Source organism: Lepisma saccharinum, chromosome 8, assembly GCF_977018435.1.
Source record: "Lepisma saccharinum chromosome 8, izLepSacc3.1, whole genome shotgun sequence".
Taxonomy (NCBI): domain Eukaryota; kingdom Metazoa; phylum Arthropoda; class Insecta; order Zygentoma; family Lepismatidae; genus Lepisma; species Lepisma saccharinum.
The window spans coordinates 57,431,028-57,452,048 of record NC_139236.1 but is presented as its reverse complement, the minus strand read 5'-3'; the positions used below and the strand labels follow the sequence as shown (position 1 = coordinate 57,452,048).

At 38.3% G+C, this 21,021-nt stretch overlaps 1 protein-coding gene across 2 annotated transcripts in view; it reads left to right on the top strand.

The window, feature by feature from the left end:
* Positions 1 to 236: 236 nt before the first annotated feature.
* LOC145991021 (glutathione hydrolase-like YwrD proenzyme) overlaps positions 237 to 21,021 on the top strand; it is a 90,162-nt gene continuing 69,377 nt past the window's right edge. For both annotated transcript variants that reach the window (XM_083126689.1, XM_083126688.1), the window contains exons 1-2: positions 237 to 419; positions 18,607 to 18,715. In XM_083126689.1, coding sequence (XP_082982815.1) covers positions 354 to 419; positions 18,607 to 18,715 — 175 coding nt within the window. In that variant the 5' untranslated portion in view covers positions 237 to 353. The remainder of the gene's footprint in view (positions 420 to 18,606; positions 18,716 to 21,021) is intronic.

Here is a 21,021-nt window from a genome sequence, read left to right as displayed (position 1 = left end):
CCTCCCCCCTCTTAATCGCCGCCACTGCTACATTATTCAGGCGCGTAAAAAATAAAATAAAAAGAGGAAATGTTGAAGGACGTCCCTAATGGTGAACATCGTAAGTTCATCAATGACAAAGCCGCCTCAGATTGGCATAATGTCCTGTTCCTGTTGCGCAAAAACAAATTTGGTTTCAGCTATTTCATGGGGGAAGAGGAGAAGGGGGAAGTATATTTTTTCAGCGTCACCTACAGGCTAAGGGCAAAAAGTAGAGAGAATCGGTGACGTTTTGATAGCGAAATGCGATAACTGATTGCAGCAAGTGCTTCGCTTCAATTTCACTTCTCAGTCCGACGATTCAGGAAGCCAAAATGACTATCTCTGTGACAACCGTCTCGTTTCTTAAACTCGCTGTGTTCTTGGTAGCCGTTCAAGGGGTAAGTCGTCTTTGACTTTTTGTAGTTACGATGTGCATTCTATCCTGGACAATAGATCCTAGTTTCTCCGGCAACAAAGATACATTTTCGGAGCTCCAAAATGAATCGGAATAAAGGTTTCGGTTGGTGAATGTCTGGAACTTTCCCGTTCCGGTTCGTTAAATTGATTGAATTTGAAATTGTGGATGCGTCAGCACTTAGGCTATTTTGCACCCGTCACATTATACGGGGTCCAGACTCAGGGCCGGATTAAGGTGGGTGCTATTGATGCTGCAGCATTAGGCCCATTCCTGAAATAGGCACAGATGAAAACAGACGAGAATTTTCCGAAAGCTGAACAGTTTTCTTTTGCTATATTAACCTGAAAATAAATCTTAGAATTAAATTGGAGTCCCAATTTCGGACGTCTAGACACAGCGTTACTTATTATACAGTTACTATTATTCCTTGCGCTGTGACGTAACTATAACGTCGTTGTGTTTATTGTTCACCGATTTCCAACACACACACACATATTCGAAATAAACACGAAAACAATACTCCCCTAGACTGACGCTAGTTCAAATATGACCAGAACAGATGGTAATTAAAATATCCAACCATCTACCAAATGATATGAAAGCAAAACGTTTGCTGACAAGGTTCAAAAACAAATTTAAGGTAAATGCGATTTATGAATCGGGAACATGGAAGTGAATATATAGATAGTAAAATATGGAAATTTTGAATTAACTAGTACAAATACCAAATAATAATAATAAAACAATAATAATATGCATTTGTCTCCTTAAAACAGTTTAAATTGTTGCAAAAGTGAAAAGAGAAAAGGTCCTTTATACACATTCCTCCGTTTTCTACATTGCCTTCACCTCAAACGCTATCTATAACTACCAGGTCTTCACGTTTTTACAATAGGTAGTCGACATTGACACTGGCTTGTAAGTCATGGTCTGTAAATTTACGACCCATCATTCTTTGAAATTCTTTTTTTCATTTTTCTTCCGTGTTGTTGCGGAAGTGAAAATGAATGAAGCTTCAAAGTGTTCGCCACTGGTACAAGGAAATGAAGTTATGACTATATGAAAGGACACTGAAAGTTTAATTAGTGAATAAGTGAACAAACATACTTATAATTCAGGATTTAATTATCAATATCTGAGCAGTAATCAGGTGTGAGATGAGGTTGGTGATATAAAATGTACGAAATAAAAGTAATGTTAGTACATAATATATAATAATATAATATATAATCAATTATAACAATGCGTCCATTGTGAATGCAAATGTTCAATCTTCACATTGTAAACAAATCGAGATATTTTTTGCTGTGGTCTATTTAGGATCCAATTGTTTCATCTCTGCAATCGTCTGTTGCCTACATAAAACCAATATCGATATATTCAGTCTTTTTCGTCCATGTACAGAAATTTGGAAGCAGCCACGAGAATGCATACACCAATGAAACCTTACGACAATTTCCTCAACCAACCACAAGCGCCATCATAGTATGAGATAAACCACTTGCATTCTAGCCTCAGTCACTTTTGAGGGCTGCTTAACAACAGTAGTGGTCTTCGGTTCTTACTTTTGTTGTTAACAGACAAAAATGTTGAGTAATAGTGGAATCAAAGTAGTTAATTGATTTCCCAAACGATGAATTATTTATTTCACTTTACTACTAAATGAAACATTTATAATGAAATTGTTTCATCTCCATCTTGTTTCCAGAATGCAGTGTTCTATCTGGTAGATAGAACATTGGCACTCTCAAATCAAAGCTTTTAAGCTAGGGTTGCGTCTGGAATTTCAATAATTAATTACAGCACAAATACCTAACCAAGCAACTACTATTTTTTAAGAGATTTCAATATATTAGCCTTTGCTATGATACAAACGTTCAGCGCAACGGTGACAAAAGTTCAATAAATATATCATGTCAAATTTTAAAGTCCTCTCCTGAAAATATGAAAAATTGGGCATGGAACATTTACATTCTTAGTGGACGAATGGTTATTTTAAGGTAATATTAAACTATTATCTTCCTATCCCTATTATATGCTTAGGTACTTACGCTTACATCTGTACACCAGATGATTGAATACTAGAATAACAACTTTTCTCCTATTTTTCATATTTCAAACCATTAATACATTGAAATTAATTATTCTCATATTTTGCTATACATTTTACTCACCTCAATACATTAGAGTATTAGAAGGAAATTTAAACAAGAATTTGATATTGTGTGACTACACTTAAAAGTTTTATTTTTGGAACTTTGAAAAAAATCTAAGAATTGGATTAGTTGGTAAAATATTGAAACGTGAAATTACCAAATTTTACACACAAATTTTCCAATGAACATTTTCTTTTACTTTTTTTTCCTCTAGTACTATAACACGAAGTAATTGAAAGGTACTTTTCCGTCTAAGCTCGTTCGTATTGGAACGAAGGAAGGGAGTGGGCAAATAATTTTTATAACAGTTATCCATTCGCAAATGTTATTTATATATTATTTATTTCGGCTTTGTATGTATGGCGAAGTTAAAGCTATGATGCATTTTCTTCCACCTACAAACGCACACAGACACATGCTCGCTGTTTCACACACACAAACAAAAAAAATAGTACAGTTTATATTACACACACACACACACACACATACAAGCAAATACATAACGTTACGGTTAAACATAGTCCAAAACGGTATACATTAATGATAATTCAGCTTAAATATTACATGTAATCATTTTTTGTGGCTTGCTTTCTTCTATCATTCTCTGCACCTGCTGCTTAGTTTGAGAAGTCAATTTTTTAATTTTCATTATTTAATAGATGTTAGTATCACACTTGTTAGCACTGGGTTCTCAGTGGATTAGCTAATATATATGAAACATTTTTAATACAATCAAAATCTTAAATATGGTGAACATGACACGTTTTTTTAAAATCTTTTTGTTGTTTGCTTTCTCTCCTTCGCTCTCTTTATTCCCTACTCTCTATCTGCCTCATTCTTTCCCTTCCTTATTTTCTGTTCCCTATCTCTGTCGTTTGTCGCGATTAGCAAAAAGGGGAAGAAAAGCGACGTAATATAACCTAAGTCAACCTATCTGTCGTTTAGTGTGCGTGTGTGAGTTCGAATTTCTGCTACAAGAAATTACTCGTCCTGGTAGAATGTTTATATGGAATGTCCTAATTTTATGACACTGTGGCCTACATCCCCTCTGACGTATCTTCACCCTTACAACTTGCTGCAGTTGGGTCACTGGCCCTTGAAGAGTTTCACGGAAATAAAGCGTCAAAGGAATGTGACCTAAATAGAAGCAAAAGGTAGGCTACCTGCAGTCATGGACATAAGTATTCATACAAAGGCATTGTCTGAATGAAACATGTTATTATACAAAGAAGACAGTAAAGTCAAGTCTGTAGCACATATGCTCCATTGGAAAGGCAAGAACAGAAACGCAAAGCAATTGTGTGCATACAATTGAAATTGTCATGAGAAATGTGGGTAATCCTTAGATAAACTGTTTTCTGGATGGTCATAAGTATTCATACGCCAGGTTATAAACCCAAAAAAATGTTCGTGAAGCAACTGTTTCCATCATTCAGTGCCAGCTATTTGTTTACTGCACTTGCACCTGTGTAAGGAAGTGGTTGGTTTGGTGTTGGCGTGCTGCAGAAGCCAAATGAGCCGCAAAGGGAAGGAAACCACGATCGAAGAGAGGAGAATTATGATATCATTATACCACAATAAGAAATCATATTCTGAAATCGCAGACATAGTTGGGAGAAGTCGTGCGACTGTGCAAAGTGTCATCAAACGATATAAAGACACAAAAGTGCTGATAAATAGGGAAAGGGTTGGGCGTCCTCAGAAACTTACTTCGAGAGAGAAACAAGGACTGTTGAGAATGATCAAGAAAAACCCAAAATTAACATCGTCAGCAGTGTCGGCACATGTTCACGAACACCTGGGAAAACAAGTGTTCTCAAGAAGTATTAGAAGGCTTTTCAACCGAGCAGGGTACAGAGCTAGGGTACCTAGAAGGAAGCCATACATCAGTAACAAGAACAAGAAGGCCAGATTAACATTTGCAAAGGAGTATGTGAGTAAAAGTTTGGACTTCTGGGATAAAGTGTTGTTTACGGGCGAGAGTAAATTTAATATTATCCATAGTGATGGTAGAATTTTGGTGTGGAGAAAGCCCAATACTGAGCTTGAGCCTCGCAATCCCTTGGCCACAGTTAAACATGAGCTGGTGGCGTTATGGTCTGGGGCTGTATGTCAGCCTCAGGTGTTGGAGAACTCGTCTTTATTGAGGGAACTATGGATAGATTTGTCTATTTGGATATTTTGAAGAATAATTTGCAGCAGAGTATCAATCATTTGGGTCTTGGGAATGATTTTTACTTTCAGCAGGACAACGACCCTAAACATATAGCTGAGATTGTCCGCCTTTGGTTGTTATATAATACTCCCCACACACTCAAAACTCCACTTCGGTCCCCCGACCTTAACCCCATTGAACATCTTTGGAGCCATTTGGAAACCAGACTCCGAAAACATGACATAACAAGCAAGAATAGACTGAAAGAGGTCATTTTGCATGAGTGGCACAATATTACATCTGAAATAACCACGCCTCTTGTCCATTCTATGCAAAAGAGACTGACAGCTGTTCTCCATAACAGAGGAATGCATACTAAATTCTAACGACATGGTATTTGTTTCTTTCTTTTCTTCAAAGTGAACTTTTATGTTAGTGTATGAATACTTTTGTCCAGCCAAAGAAGCGGGTATTGAGAATGTATTGTATTTTATTTTTCTACAAGCAGCATCTGATATTTATTTTTGTTGTCAATATATGGTGCATACATGGTAAAGCATTAACAGTTTTGACTTGCTTATTGTTTTCCTAGCTGCTGCAATTCGTCCTTTCTTCCTTTCAGTTCCACTGTATGATTACTTTTGTCCATCACTGTACATAATTTGCATGCTTTTCTGGTGTAAAAAACAACGATCACTTCAGCTGTAAAATGGTTTGATTGGAGAGAGTTAACCGCAGTTGCGTTCCCAAGGGGGAGGGGGGGAGGGCAACAAACGCCAAAACTAAATGCTAAGATACCTAAGCCTGACCCTCCTAATCTAACCACATGTGCATTATTAGACCTAAGCGGCACTGTAGGTTAGGAGGGCTAAATTGGTAGAGCCTAACTGAGACAAAATTGATAAGTAATGTTTGCTATGAGCAAGATTTGTGGACCGTGAGATAAAAGTGTTACCCATGAAATTGTGAATCAATCTGTCTTAAAGTTGTTCAACTGCAAATTTATATTTGACAAATAAAACTATTGACATTTTGCGTTGCATTGTTAAACGCGACGATGAGAATGTATGATGAAATGGATGATCGGAAAAATTAATTGGCACATCTATGTCCGACCGAACCAGGATTTCACTGAACATGTTTCCCTTATCCCTATTTTGACCCGTCCAGTCAACACATGCGAGCTTGTGTTGATGGTTGACCTACTTGAATCCAACTGAGATAATGTTGTAAGAGACCTCGCAACTGAGATAAAACTGTTATTTCAGGATGGATAAATTTGAAATTGAAATAAAGAACTCGTTACTGGCTAAGCGTTGAAAGTGTTTCTAACTCGTAACATAGAGTCAGTGCCTTGACTGTCTCTCGGAGATCAATAATAGAACATTTCAAATACTGGATATGCAATACCAAACTCTACACATTTGTGCTAGAATGGCCCAAATTGGCTTATCTTTGAAGTGGGCGGATTTTTGAAAGCAAGATCTACTTCAGAGTTGAGTTGATAAGGTGTTATACAATGCTGTCTCACTTCACTGAGAGTAAACAATTGAATGTAACATTTAACAATTACTTTATCTTCACTTTATATAACGAGATAAAAGTAGTACAAAATCTGATATGAATATCAGCAAACTTTCCAGCGCCATGGAGGGAGACAAATCATATAGATTGGAAACAATAGAATATTTCCATATCATAATGTTGTTTTCTTTTTTGCGAATATGAACGTCATTAAAAGTTGACTGACACTGCTAGTTTGTCATTATCATGAATTATTGTTTGCAGGAGAACATTACACCTATCAATTTATGGTGTTTATTAGCAGTGGCGTGCCCATAATTTTCGAAAGGGGGTCACGTATACTTTCTTAGTAGTCAGTCCTCATTTTCCCATCTTTTTCTGCCTTTGACGTTCTTTTGGAGAGAAGAAAAGGGGTGGGGTTAGGATCCCCACCCCAATTATGGCACGCCGCTGTATATTGAACACTTCTCTTTTTGTAGCTATTTGAGCCCACTGAGAAGTTAACCGGGACCTGATGCATTATAGTTTAAAGTAGGAGCAGGAACCAGAAATGTACCCCACAGTGAATCGAACACGGACTTCTTTGGCATGTATTGAATCCTATGTTATCAAATTCTAGGAGAGATTGATTGTGAATCTTCTCGAATGTATATACGGGCCGCACACCAGCTTCCTTGACATCACAGGATAATCCATTTACAACATTTATCAAAGTGCATTGTAAGAGTATAATATTTATTTTTCTGACTGAATAGTCCTCTCCTATTCGTTCAGAACGTTGCTTTCACCGGAAGAATATTTCAAACGTTATATACAACCTCTGACAATAAAGTTCGGTGAATGATCCTGAATATCGAAAGTAGACGAATTCTTAATGAAACCTACCTTACTGTCCTTCGAAGTAGTCCCCTCCCATGGCTATGCACCGTTGAGAACGGCTGTACATGTCCTTGAAACTATTAGAAAATTCATCTTTCGGGATGGTGTTCAAGACCCTCGTCACGTTCCGTTGGATGTCCAGAATATCCTCAAATCTCTGACCTTTCAAAGCGATTTTGAGGCGTGGGAAGAGAAAGAAATCTGGAGGATTCAGATCTAAATTTCTTGCAATGCATTGCTACAGAGGATGAGAGCTGGTGTGTGAGGTACGACCCTGAAACGAAACGCCAAAGCATGGAATGGCGTTCTCCTGCATCACCCCGTCGGAAGAAGGTAAAGGCGGAAAAATTGTTGTTCCCTTCGGCAGGAATTCCTTGTGGTCATGCCATCACTGTCAAAGAAAGTGATAAGCATCGTCTTGATGCGTGATTTTTACGCCTTTAACTTCTTCCGACGGGGTGATGCAGGAGAACGCCATTCCATGCTTTGGCGATTCGTTTCAGGGTCGTACCTCACACACCAGCTCTCATCCTCTGTAGCAATGCATTGCAAGAAATTTGGATCTGAATCCTCCAGATTTCTTTCTCTTCCCACGCCTCAAAATCGCTTTGAAAGGTCAGAGATTTGAGGATATTCTGGACATCCAACGGAACGTGACGAGGGTCTTGAACACCATCCCGAAAGAAGACTTTTCTAAAAGTTTCCAGGACATGTAAAGTCGTTCTCAACGGTGCATAGCCATGGAAGGAGACTACTTCAAAGGACAGTAAGGTAGGTATCATTAAGAATTCGTCTACTTCCGATATTTAGGATCATTCACCGAACTTTATTGTCAGAGGTTGTATATGACATTAGAAAATAAGTAAACAATATTGATATACGTAAAATCCAATGTTTCCCGTTCCATATAATGTACCTTTATTTTTCAAATTACCAATGTAAAAAAGGCGATAAAATTTCATCCTACATATGGAACTTACCGTCAGTTCGTAAAGAATTATCATAGTTAGTATATAATTGCTATTAAATTGCTGTGGAATAAAAACTTACGGTCCAAGTTATGTATGCAAGATAATTTTGTAAAAATTTGCATACCGAAGATAGGAATTTCGTATTAGATAAGCTTTCCAACTTTCGAAACTCGATTCCCGTGTCAAATTTGAATAAAATGTAAAATTTTCTAGAAATCTGGTAAATATTTGGATGCACAAGTTCCCGTGGTTTGGTTGTAGGTTACATTTTTTTAAGATCATTTTTCGCATCAAAATCTTAACATGCAAGCAAACAAATACTAATGCAAGAAACGTACTAGCATAACCTATTTGCAATACCTAGATGCTAAGAAACACCAATCTTAATTCAAGCCTATGTAAAGGGATTTACGATCACACGGAAAATGAAACTAGTTGAGAATATTAATGGAACGTGCAAACAACTTTTTTTTAATTAAGAAGTCCAAATCAAAAAGCAAAAGCACACAATAAACCTCATGCTCTATCAGGAGATTATTGTTAAAATAATATCGTATTCTAAAGTCTTTAAAATTATATCCCTTTTCGGTAACAAGCTAGTTAATGGTAAAAACCAAGATACAAGTTAGACAAGTTATTTTTCACGGGAAAGTGTACGTTTTAATATCAGCCTGTGTTTCATTCATCCCTAACGACGACAATTTACTTCTAACTGTACCTGGACATGTATTGAAATCGTTCATGCAATATTTGCTGACATATAAATTGATAATTATATCTCGCCCTTGTACTTGCGATATTTAGAAAAGGTTGAAATAATATCTCGCTCTCCTACTTTTACACAGAGCATAAATTGAAATAAAGCAAACGTGTTACATGAAATCACAATGATTGACTATGCAAATGTACTAATCGTCATTATTTACATGGTAAATTTTCACTTTAGCAACTTGTCTACAACTTTCTGAATTTCCAAATACCTTAAATGTTGGTGACACAAGTACACGTTTCTATAAAGTTCCCAAATTACATCGCAATGATCAAAAAATCTTGATTTTCACAGAAATAATCGAAAAAGGGAAAATATAACATCCATTACTGAGTACAAAGTTACAAAATTATCCACAATGTAACTATTTGTGAAATAGGCTAATAAAAAATTATATTGATGTACATTATATTTCTTTCACGTCATGTATATAATTGTTGTAAACGTAGCATGAAGAAGGAAACGAATATCCTCTACTGTGACTAGAAAGTAAATGTATTCCAGACGTGACTCTTGCACTTTGAACTGCAGAATTTCAGGCAACGTATAAGCAATAATACGGACATCAGGGACGTTGGAACCGGGGTGCAGGGGTGGCGGCTTGCCCCCGACTCATAAACGAGGGGACAAGATAGTATTTTTGCCCCCTGTCGCAGGCTATATTTTTTCCAACTTATGTTTCGTTTTGAAAAAAACTTGGATAAATATTCTGGCAGTAGTTAAATGAACATGGACTCAAGTTTTCGGTACCAGCAAGAAGTAAGTGACAGGAAGATCCATTTGCAGATAAGAATCGCAGCCACGTCTCAGTAAATCAATAGTAACGTGCAATTATCCCCGTAGGAATTCGCTGCTTCCGTTTCCAATAAAAACAATAAACCCAGCGTACGTCGGTGGAAAGGAGGGACGCGGGGGCAGAGAATTTTAAATCTCTTCTTTTCCATCTACAACTACATTGCACGGACGTAAGGACTCCAAATCAGGGGGGGGGGGGGGGGGCAGGTGGAGCTTGAGCCTCCTAGGTAAAAAGTTAAAGGTGGAAAACATTCGAGGCGAATGCCAGACGATGCGGTGGTCTAGTCAGTAGGGCTTTTGACTCCCACGCGGAGACCCAGGTTCAATTTGCAGGGTGGGTGATCTAAGGTAGGAATTTTTCCGCCCTTGTCCCGCATAAATCGACTCCGCGGCTCACCCAGCCTCAAATGAATGGGTAACCCTGGGAGTTATATGCGGCCGGAGCTTGGTGCTGAACTCACCAGCTATGAACATGACGTCTAAAACAAAGAGTAAACTTTTAATAAATCTGATTGGCCAAAAAATAAAAGTTCATCCCTTGGTTGTTCCGCCTCTACACAGTGCTTTCAGTATTGCCTGATGTGAAGAAACCAAAGAGGAAGGGCAAGATTGCCATTTTGCTTCCCCCTTCCCCCCAGTTACGCCCTAGAAAGTGAGACTATATGTATGTTGAGTTATCTTGGTTTTGAAGAATATTTGGAAAAGTAGTTTTGGACTAAATTTGTGAACGTGCACTCAAGTTTCCGTTAACAGCAAGAAGCACGCGTCATCGCAGTCCGGTCTCTGCAAAACAATTATCCCCGTTGGAATTCCCTGCTTCTGTTTCCAGTTTTACTTTGAAACCTGCCAGGTTTTGTACCTGCAAGTGTGCTCACATTTAGCAATACACCGGGGAAGGGGAACAGAGTACAGCTTTAAATCTTCCAGTGCACTTTCCGAACACGAGCTTCCTTTAAGGACCCCTTGCTGTGAGAAAGGTCATCGGCCATGAGAAAGGGTGCACCTTGTAAGTTCTTGGAAATTCAAGTCTAGGCTAATCTCCCCTTCGCTTTCCAAACTTAGACTTGGTCAGACGACACAGTCATTGTTCGTTCAGAGTAAAATGACTGCAGAAGGCGTGTTTCGGCATTTACTCTGCAAATTGTAGTGATTAGTTTGGATTTCCTTCCGAACCAGGCGATACAACTGTGCATATATACGTGTAAATCGTTTGCAGAAAGTACACGGACTGCAAGGTCGCGTCGGAAGATCACTGCACTGCACTAGTCGCCTGATGTAGAATCAAAACACTGGTAAGTTTTACTTCTCTCCTCACCTTTTCTTTACTAATTTATATTTTCTGAGTGAAAGGACAGAAAAAGACGAGACTAGAGACAGACAAGTATCGTCTCGATATAAAATCAATTCTCTGCCCTTTCGGGATTTAACGCTGCAAACCTTGGAATGTATAAACCAGCTCCTCTCGTAAAAATAACCTTTTACTTCTTGGCCATTTATATTTATTAAAAGTTTACTTTTTGTTTCAAACGTCATGTTCGGGGCTGATGGCGTATTTTTTTACCTCAGATAGAGGTAACAACATGTTCACGGGTGATTCATTTTTATATTGTGAGAAGTAATTGTTTAGTTTTAGGTGGCAAGGTCGAGGTGTGATCGATATTTTAGACTAACCGGGGGTGGGGGACGATCGCCCCTCTCACCTTCAGTCTTATGCTCTTCTCTTCTCTTAAGTCTGAAACATCTGAGAAGGCTCACTGATCATCTGAAAAGACATGTAAAGTTCAGACTGATTTCATTCAAATGCAATACCAGGTACCTAACTATAATGATAATTACAGATCAAAATATCTAATTTTAAAGCTGTTGGCGTAGCATGGCGATTTGCCCCATATTTGACACCTCGGTCCTCTCCAACCATGTGCTATATTTGAAAGTCTTCGTTGCAAAACATTAGACTAACAAATGTTCTAAAGTTACTGATAGTTTCATTTCTTAATCTCAATCTCTGAATAGAAGTCTGAGATTTGAAAATATCAGTAAAGGTGAAAGAATCGTTTTTGAACACCATTTTACAAGTATAAATATTTTATATGTTAAATTATGAAAAATATAGCGCCTACATAATAAAATATACCATATTGCCTCGATCTCATAGTCTGCCTTCGCGAATCGCGATTAATCAAAAATGGCAGAAAAGTGAAGTAAAATAAACTAAATCTCTCATTAAACTATTTCTATTTAACTCTTTCATGCATGTAATTATTCTTTTAGTATGCGACGTTTTTGTTAAAATTATACTGATTTATAAAATGGTATGAGAACACGGGCAACTTTCTTTGCAACACATCGAAGAGAAAGTTTCAGAAACATGGATTTTCTCAATACGATTGTAGGTGTACTTCGCCCCCTTTTAAAAGTAGCTCGTTTTCAGTTATGTTATTAATCATTAAAGGAATGAATGCCTCGCTGCATGCGAAGATCGGGTGCCATGCAGGAATGGAAATTTGCTGTAATTATCGTAAGACCTAAATAATCCGTAATAGAGGCCTGTGGGCTTCCTCTTATCTCTTATGAGGCTTTGCCACTGTGGATATTCATATATTCAATAACAATATATTTATTATTTATGTAATAAATATGTAATTATAACAATAAAATATAATAAGATATTAAATAATTATATATATATATATATATATATATATATATATTGGGAAAGATTGTAAAAACTGGTTGATGGATTTGAAAACTGCCCCCCCCCACTCCAAAATACGTTCCGACGTCCCTGACGGACATATAAATAACAATCAACATTTTTCGTGCTAAAGAAAGGAATATAATAGTTACAAGGTCGGCATTCATGCAATTAATATTACCATTCAGCTATGTTCACAAATTCTTAAAAATGTTGTATACTTCACACTGGTTGAACACATACTTTTTTTAAACTAACATTTAATTAAATGTTGTACTACATACAAACGCATAAATTTACTTGTAACTGATCAGGATACAAGTATGTTTAATTTACGATAACAATTATTATTCTTGCTCTGAAATAAATAATTTACAGGAACTCTTTATCGCACAAATTGCTCATTCAAATACAGGTCCTCTTTTATCCGGACATGTCCTCCTTTTTAGGTGTCTGTCCGGCGTTCGGGCGGATTTTTTAGAAATCGGTAAATGTCCTCCTTTTTTGGAAAGAGTATGGCATCGACCGTAGATCGACCGTAGCAAATGTGCTGCTTTGAGAATGCTTCCACACATAACGATCATCATATTATAACGGTCAAATATTGAGTAATAGGTAATTAATCTAATTGCCCGTTATTAAGAATTAATTACAATTGGTAATATTAAAATCCGTCGCGAATAAAGATGTCTAGCGACTGTCTTAGCCAACACTAACTTGCTCAACCACCGTTTTTCGCCCGAATTCGGATTTACATGCATTCTTATGGGGGATAGCAGGAAAAGAGAAACTTCTAAACCAATGGACCGAATTGGATGAGATTTTAACCAGCGGAAGACCACACCATGAAAGTACTGATTCCAAGATTTGAGCCTAATCAGAACAGAAATACGGGAGTTATGAATTATTAAAGATTAATCGCTGGATTCAATGGGAGACGGTATCCTGGTGAGTTAGCCCTTACTGAACGTGTCGAATACAATAGCCGAGGATTTAACCTAATCTCTGCACGAGGGGCTGCTACCAGAGGTTAAGGACCGGAGTGAGCGTTGACCAGGATAGGAGGACAACGGTCAAATCACCAGAAACAATAAATGAATACCTAAACACAGAGGCTAGAGCGTCACTTCGTTCAAATCTGGAATAAAAGGGAGGATTCGGAATAGCGAGAAAACAGTTTGCCTACAATCGCCACCGGAGTGTGAGCTACGTGCGACCTAGCTCAGAGTCGCGATCAGACCCGTGGTCTGGATTTGTTTTTTCCTCGAGTGAGTGTTTTAGAGCCATGGAGTAGAACAGAGTAGACCCAGGGGGGTCGTTTCCCCCTCGCCGCCAACGCATTCGTGCACATACGTGTGGTATGTGAGAATAACGCCAGACACGTCCACCTGTGTCAATCGTCCGAAACAACGTCCTAAGTTAGCAGAAGTTAATACCATTTAATAGCCATGTGATTCCATGTGAAACCGCGAAGGACTGACCTACTACTGCGCTAGTTGTCGTATGGAGTCGACAGTGTACGTGTACCGTCATGGACGTCCCTGTGAAGTGAACGAGTGAAGCCAGGATCCGATGAGGCCATACGGAACTGCCGGGAGATCCATTTTCGCCAACCAGGGTAACCGCGAAGTGCAACAATGGAGTGCAGACGTCTTCAAAAACTGTAGGACCACTTTCACCCTACCCAGGTCAGAGGGAATGCCGCGAAGGTAAGATCCAACCATGTGCGTGTGTGAGAGAGATGACGCCAATCTACCGCGAATCTGCGTAAATCAAATCATTGCATAACTTAAATCAGTGCTAGGGCATAACTAGACATCGGTATTCCGGCGGACAATCAATGTTGTAGATCAGAGTTTATGTTAACAGCAAACAAAAGTTCATTGAAATATATTTATACCTTCAGAAAAGATAAAAGGGGTTCGCACAATGAACAATTATTTACTCTTACTTAAAATCCTAAACGGTAAATTGTAAACGGCAAGGTAGCCAAGAAATAGCATGAGTATAGTCAAAGTATTAATAAATCTAACCTTTGTAATTGTCATGTTGTCGCAATATGCCATGGAATGAGTGTATGAATGAGAGATCGAGTGAAAGAGGGCAAGATGTACTGTGTATTTATCTGTGCTTTAATATATGTGTATATTCAGAACCACCGTAGTATTATGTAACGTCATTTCAGGTACTTAAAATCAAATCCTCCTAGGTTTATTCTCGGTAACTACGACTGTAGGCACTTATCCTGACCGTATTATAATTCATGTAATGTTTAATCCGCGTGACAGGTGTCACGGGGAGCGATTCTGCGTTGTTGCGTTGCTTAGTCCAGTTGAGTTGATCCTTTTCAGTGCGTGACAATATCACTTGGGGTGCGTTAAGTATTCGAGCAATGCTCACCTAGCATCTGGGAGCAGAACACGAACACTTTCCCGACTGAGTCATTAGTATGGTGCGGATTTATAGGCACTAAAAACCTCTCAAATAGGCACAAAATGATGAAAAAAGGCATAAAATGATGAAAATAGGCACTTATAAAGATACTATATACTAAAAAATGCACGAAAATAGACACCCTAAATTTTTTTAAAAAAAAATGGGTAATGAATGTGAACTTATTTTAATTTTCTCTTTACAATATACAGTTATACTGTATTAGAACTTCAGTTTATACATAAAAGTGCGCTAACGATTAACAAACTATTAATACTCTCTTGATCGAAATTCATATTTGTGGGGAATCGTCTGTTAAAGTAATTCTCACAAAAAGAGCTTGTGCTAACGACTGTGCGCATTTGAACAAACGATGAAAAAAACAATTTGCATCATTGTAACAAAAAATGTAAACAGTGGTCCATAAACAAAGCCTTCTTCAATGTAGGGAAAGCCAAAGGCACGTAATAAAAACCTGAAGTATGCAAAAATTGCAGAATAGCAATTTTTTGGCACGATTAAGCAAAATAGGTACTTACCCTCGAAAAAGGCATTTATAGGCACTATAAAAATGCGTTTTTGGACTAGAAACACCATGAAACGAACTTTAAACATTAAAGCCTGTGTTTTACTACAAATAAATAAAATAGGCAAAATTCCACACCCTAGTCATTAGTATTATTCTAACTCGTTGCTTCGCCCTTTGGAACTGCAGGAACGCACGTAGTCTGTAAAAGTAAAGTGCTCCCCTGTGCTTTGCACCACGCCATGAAGACGTATAGGAGGTGTGGAGTTAGGGCCCCACACTTCCTTGATCGCGGCCGAAGGTGGGGGTAATGTGATCAGCACAAAGCCCTTGGCCGTCTTAAACCCCCAGAGCTTCCTCCAGGTATCCACTTTATACGACGCTGCGTGAGCGTCGGATCCGCTTGAACAGGTAGGAAAAATCCCGGATCTCCCCCGCCTGGATCGAACCTCTCTCTCGCATGGTAGTCAAATGCTCTAACGTCTGAGTCTATGAAGTTCCTTTTCGATTGATTGATTTGGTTTATTTTACTTCGCTTTTCTGCCACTTTTGGCTAATCGCGAAGATGAGTATGAGCGATGATATGATGATTTTGATGAAGGGTCACTCACAAAGAACACCCATACCAGGCCCGGGATTAGAATCCGGGACCCCTACGCGTTGTGGCGCGGTGTGCTAACCACTCCGCCACGGAGATCGGCCAGTTCCTTTTCGGGTTATACATAGGCGATACAGAAACGCGTAGTGAAAATTTTGATTATTAAGTAATATTTACTTTCATGAAATAACTAATCAAAAGTGTAAATTCAACAATGATCTTGCAAGAAAATATCCGGCTTTTAAAAGGATGGAAGAAACTTATATGAGGTAAGTGTAAGGTGGCTGTCACTTTCCCCTGCTGTTGAACGAGTGTTAGAAATGTTCCTAGCATTAAAATCATATTTCTTGAAACATTCTAAATTACCTAAAATTTTAATTCTAATTTTGGAAATAAGTTAAAATAAATCTTACTTGTTACATTTGCATTCACTTGTGGTGATATTTCATTCTAATATCCAAGAATTAGAAAAGGAGTAAAATTATGTGCTTCAAATTGTAGATATTCTTTGTTATTTGTTAAATAACAGATTAGGATATTGCTTTCTTTACTTTGGTAAGAGGAAGTTATTAAAAGAGATCACTTGAAAAGTAGTGTGACCAAGGCGTTGGTAAGATTTCTTTTAATATTCCTTAAATTGTGAGTAATGGCAATGTGGTGCCTTTTTTTTTAGCGGTGTCCTCTTTTTTATGACTTTGTCCTTCTTTTTCGCCATGCTCTGTCCTCTTTTTTGAATGTATGTGTCTGGTCACCCTAAATACAGGTATTTTCCCAAAACACACGACTAATCCTTTCACGTCATCAGTCCTAGCATCATAGGTTGCGGCCCCTATACGGAGTATACACGAAGTAGGTCTATACGCATCTCGGAGCCACGCCTGAGGAGTCCAGTGTAACACCTGGATCGAAAAGTAGAATATTTACAGATCTAATGTTAAGTTTGTCAATCACAGTAATCAACAGTTGCCATCTTATTTTGATTCGGCGAACCTAACCTGAAGAAATAGTAGCTATAACATTGACATTGACTACTACCCCTCCACCCTTATAGTCACCTCCATTACGAAATTGGTTGACATGAAACTGGCCCAGTCATAAACGCCGAATTTAAGGGGGAAATGTATTTGCAGCCCCCAAAATAATCCTCAGGAGAGGCACATGTATAATACTGCTTATATGAATCTTACTCCCCTCCCCAAATTTAATTGTGCCACTGGACGTTCCCGGGTTGTCTCTCGGGACGGATATATAGCTATGCTCCTTCATCAATTTCATGTACCCATCATTCATCGTCCCGATTTAGCTAAAGAGCAAGTATATCAACATAAAATAACAAAATTAAAAAAATATATATCGCATACAGGACTGCACCAGATTGGCATACGCAGGAATTTTTTCGGAGGGGGCTGGAATTGTAAAAGTGGACAACTTTCTAAGGGAGCGGAATATACTGTATAATGTTTCGTATATAATATTTCCACGCTCAAATGCTCTAAGAGTAGTCACTGTAATTTTCCCGCTCTGATTTTTTTTGAAATACCAAACTGCCTGTAAGTACCGTATCAATCCCTAAGATTATATGTTTATTTTTAAAAAAAGCCTCTCTGAATGCTTTATGTTGACCAGGGCATTCACTTGTTTATCTCAGTTGTCTCAACCTCTGAGGCATGTAAACAATGCACAGTGTTGTGCTATGCAAACCTCCTGAGGTATTCAGGAAACAGGTAGTTTTTTCTGCCTATGGAGTAAGCGGTTTGCATGGTGGCAATTAAAAACACGATTCGGTATGGAGGAAGAGCTCCATGGCCTAGGGAATATAGAGGTGAGACAAGCTGAGAGGGGACTGACTGACTTTTGATTGGAATTGAGGAGAGTGGAGAGGTTAGGAGAGCAGTGGAGCAAAAGTGAGACGACGCGCTGGTCAGCCGATAGAGAAGCCAACAGAGGACTTAAGTTTATTTTATTCATCTTAATTATCTTCATTCGTCAGATAGACAGGTAACTATCCTAAACCCAGCCATGATTCAGGTTCAAAAGTTCATAAAACCCAACGAGTGACCGTAGCCTTTTCAAGTTGTTAAATTCCTAAATCTTGCTTGTACCTTTCGTACTGCTAAGCGTTAACTCGTCATGCCAATGACGAGTGCACTCATCATAGAGGATGAATGATGAATAGCTTACATCACCCAGCAATTAATTGCGAAGTAACTGGTTCTGATCCCATCATTCTATAGAATGATACGTTGTGGAGGTGCAACGATCCCCGTACCTCTCGCAGCCAATGCACTACTATGCGCTGTTCTTCATTTACGACGTGCAACTTTGCCCTCATAGTTTCGTCATTGACCAAATTACGAAACGTGTTAGTGTATTTACAAAAAGGATGAAGTAGATATGGCACACATTTCGGTAACTTGTTTTTCATCTTACCCTCTTATTGGTTGTTTAAAGAGCACAAAAAATCATGTTAAGTAAGTAAGACTTAAAGAGGCAGAGAGCCAGCTGATAACACAAGTAAATTTAGCAGCAGTCTGTGCATACTCGTACAAGCAAAAAAGGCAACTGTCTCACACCTGGATCACAAAGAAGCATATTTACAGATAGTTTATAATGTTAAGTGTGTCAAAAGGTTCGTTATAAAGTGATCAACCGTTGTTCTTTCACAGGACATCACCCTGGACGGGCTAAGAACATTTGCTTCACACCGATCAAATCTGATTGTAAGGCATGGAGCTGTGTCAGCGAATCAACCGCTTGCAGCGAGAGCAGGACTTGGTAAGTAAAACACTAAAGAACTGTTAAACACTTTCAACGAACTGTACTTATTGAATATGTGCATTGTTATGTACACATATAAAATATGACCAACTGAAAGCTTAACTTTCATTATCTCACAGTACGGCGTGGCGTGCATCTGTTACAAAAATCGATCATCACTAAAAACTGTGCTCAATCTGCCATCTGACGGTCGAATCTAGAACTACTTGAAACACAAAGAGGTGCAAAGTTCTGACAAAATAAATACGAGGCCGAGGTCTGTTTTGGATGCGATCCAGGAAACACGTAACACATGTTGAAAAGGCAATACGTACAATATCTCGTATAATGTTTTCAGAAACCAAAAATAAGAATATTCAAGATGCGGATTTATTTAAGATATAAAACTTGCATCTAGGATTTCTCTCAAGGGGTCAAGCAAGATATTTCTCGCCAAAATACAGTGTTTAAAAACAGAATTTATCCAGGGGCGGCTTAAGATAAAATTTTCACCTGGGCAGAGTGGATTTTTGGCGCCCAGCCCCACTCACTTTTTCACCCTGCCACTCCTAACTTTGCACCCTACTTCCCCTACTTTCCACCTCCCCCAATAAAAACGTTGGCCATGTTATATATTTTAAATAAAAAATATAATATCCTTATTTTTTAAATACTTTAAGTGTCACTGCTAAAAAAACACGTTTATTGTAGGTATGTATTTATTTAATACATACATACGTGATGATATCAAGATAACAGTAATCTCTTAGCTTAATTTGCTACATGATTTTATACATGATTTTGCAACAGCCGACCTCAGAGGCGAAGTGATTATCACAGTGCGCTATTAGGCTAGGGGTGCCGGGTTCGAATCCTGGTCTAGGTATGTGTTTGACTACATGTTACCCAAAAAAAGATTAAATTGATTTCTCATATTTGACATATAATACACTGAAATAAACTGAGTAAGTGCAGGCCAGGGATTTTTTTGACTGGTTGACACTTACCACACTATGCGTCATCCCAAAATACATTTCGTTCTCCTTGTTATAGGGCAATTTATACTCATGCAAAATAAAATATAATATTATTTTGACGATAATTTGGTTGATGGAACACAATATTTGGTGAAAAAAAGATAATGCGCCAGAAGTCATACGGTAGTGTTCTTCATCCCTAGCAACTTTACATATAAATGATCAGTCGATAACTCTTCCCCAACTAACAATAAATCATCCATAACTATAAGATTAAATATCAACACCTCTCTCTGACGTTCGAAAACTAATGAACTAAAGAGACGGTCATGCATTTCCTCCAGAGAAGTAGTTACTCCGCCACTAGCCTCTAGACACCAATATGTTCATTTAACACAAATAAAATCGTAAATAGGGAGAAGACACAGTGATCTTCCTGAGTGACTGCTTTCATATATATGGTACTTGCGTAAAGGTTTTGTATTGAAAATTAATGCAAACAAAATGGTTCCCTCGCGTTCTCTGTTGCCGAAACATACCTACTCGTTCTGTTCTACTCTGGGCAAGAATTGTGGTCCCTGATCAAGTCTCAATTTGCAGAGAGGAGTGGAGATTTGTAACTATGTCTGACCCACATACAACTCTTCGCATATCCAATACCTTTTTGTTTGCTGAGGTCCCTAAAGAGAGATTAGTCCACTCCAGACGAGAGAAAGTTAGTAGGGTTTGCTAATAATTCTAGAACTGAAAATTCGCTAATAGACACAGGCGATGTGTTGGCTGCCGTGACCTATGTGGAAGAATTCTGAATATGGTCTCACGTTCTCTTCGCCCAAAAGGAATGAATGAACTTGGTCCTGCAACTGGAGAATTGCTTCGAGGCGAAACAGGTGTTTTGAATTTGTCTTTCGAAGTACCTACGAGTTTGACTCGTAATCATTGCTCTGGCTCCTTCACATATGGCTAATCCTGATCCGCCCCGCTAGTCACGCCTACGGCCAATATAATCCAGTCTTTACAATTCGCGATTAAAATTACCACCTGAGTGCTAGTGTCGCTTCCAATATGGCCGCTCTATGGAGAATACATCCTTGTTCACGTTCAGTTTAGTAGTAGCGCATGGAGTGGTTCCTCAAAATCCCACCAGATGGCATATCGGATAATTTTATTCGCGAATATCTCATGCTAAATTAGGAAGATACGAATTTGTAGTTTCACCTGGACATTACCATTTATCATTTCGTTAGTGCTTTGAAATTTCTGAATATCCTCAAATTTATGACTGTGTGTGTGTGTGTGTGTGTGTGTGTAACAAAAACAGAGCATTGCAAAAGCTTCACTGGTATC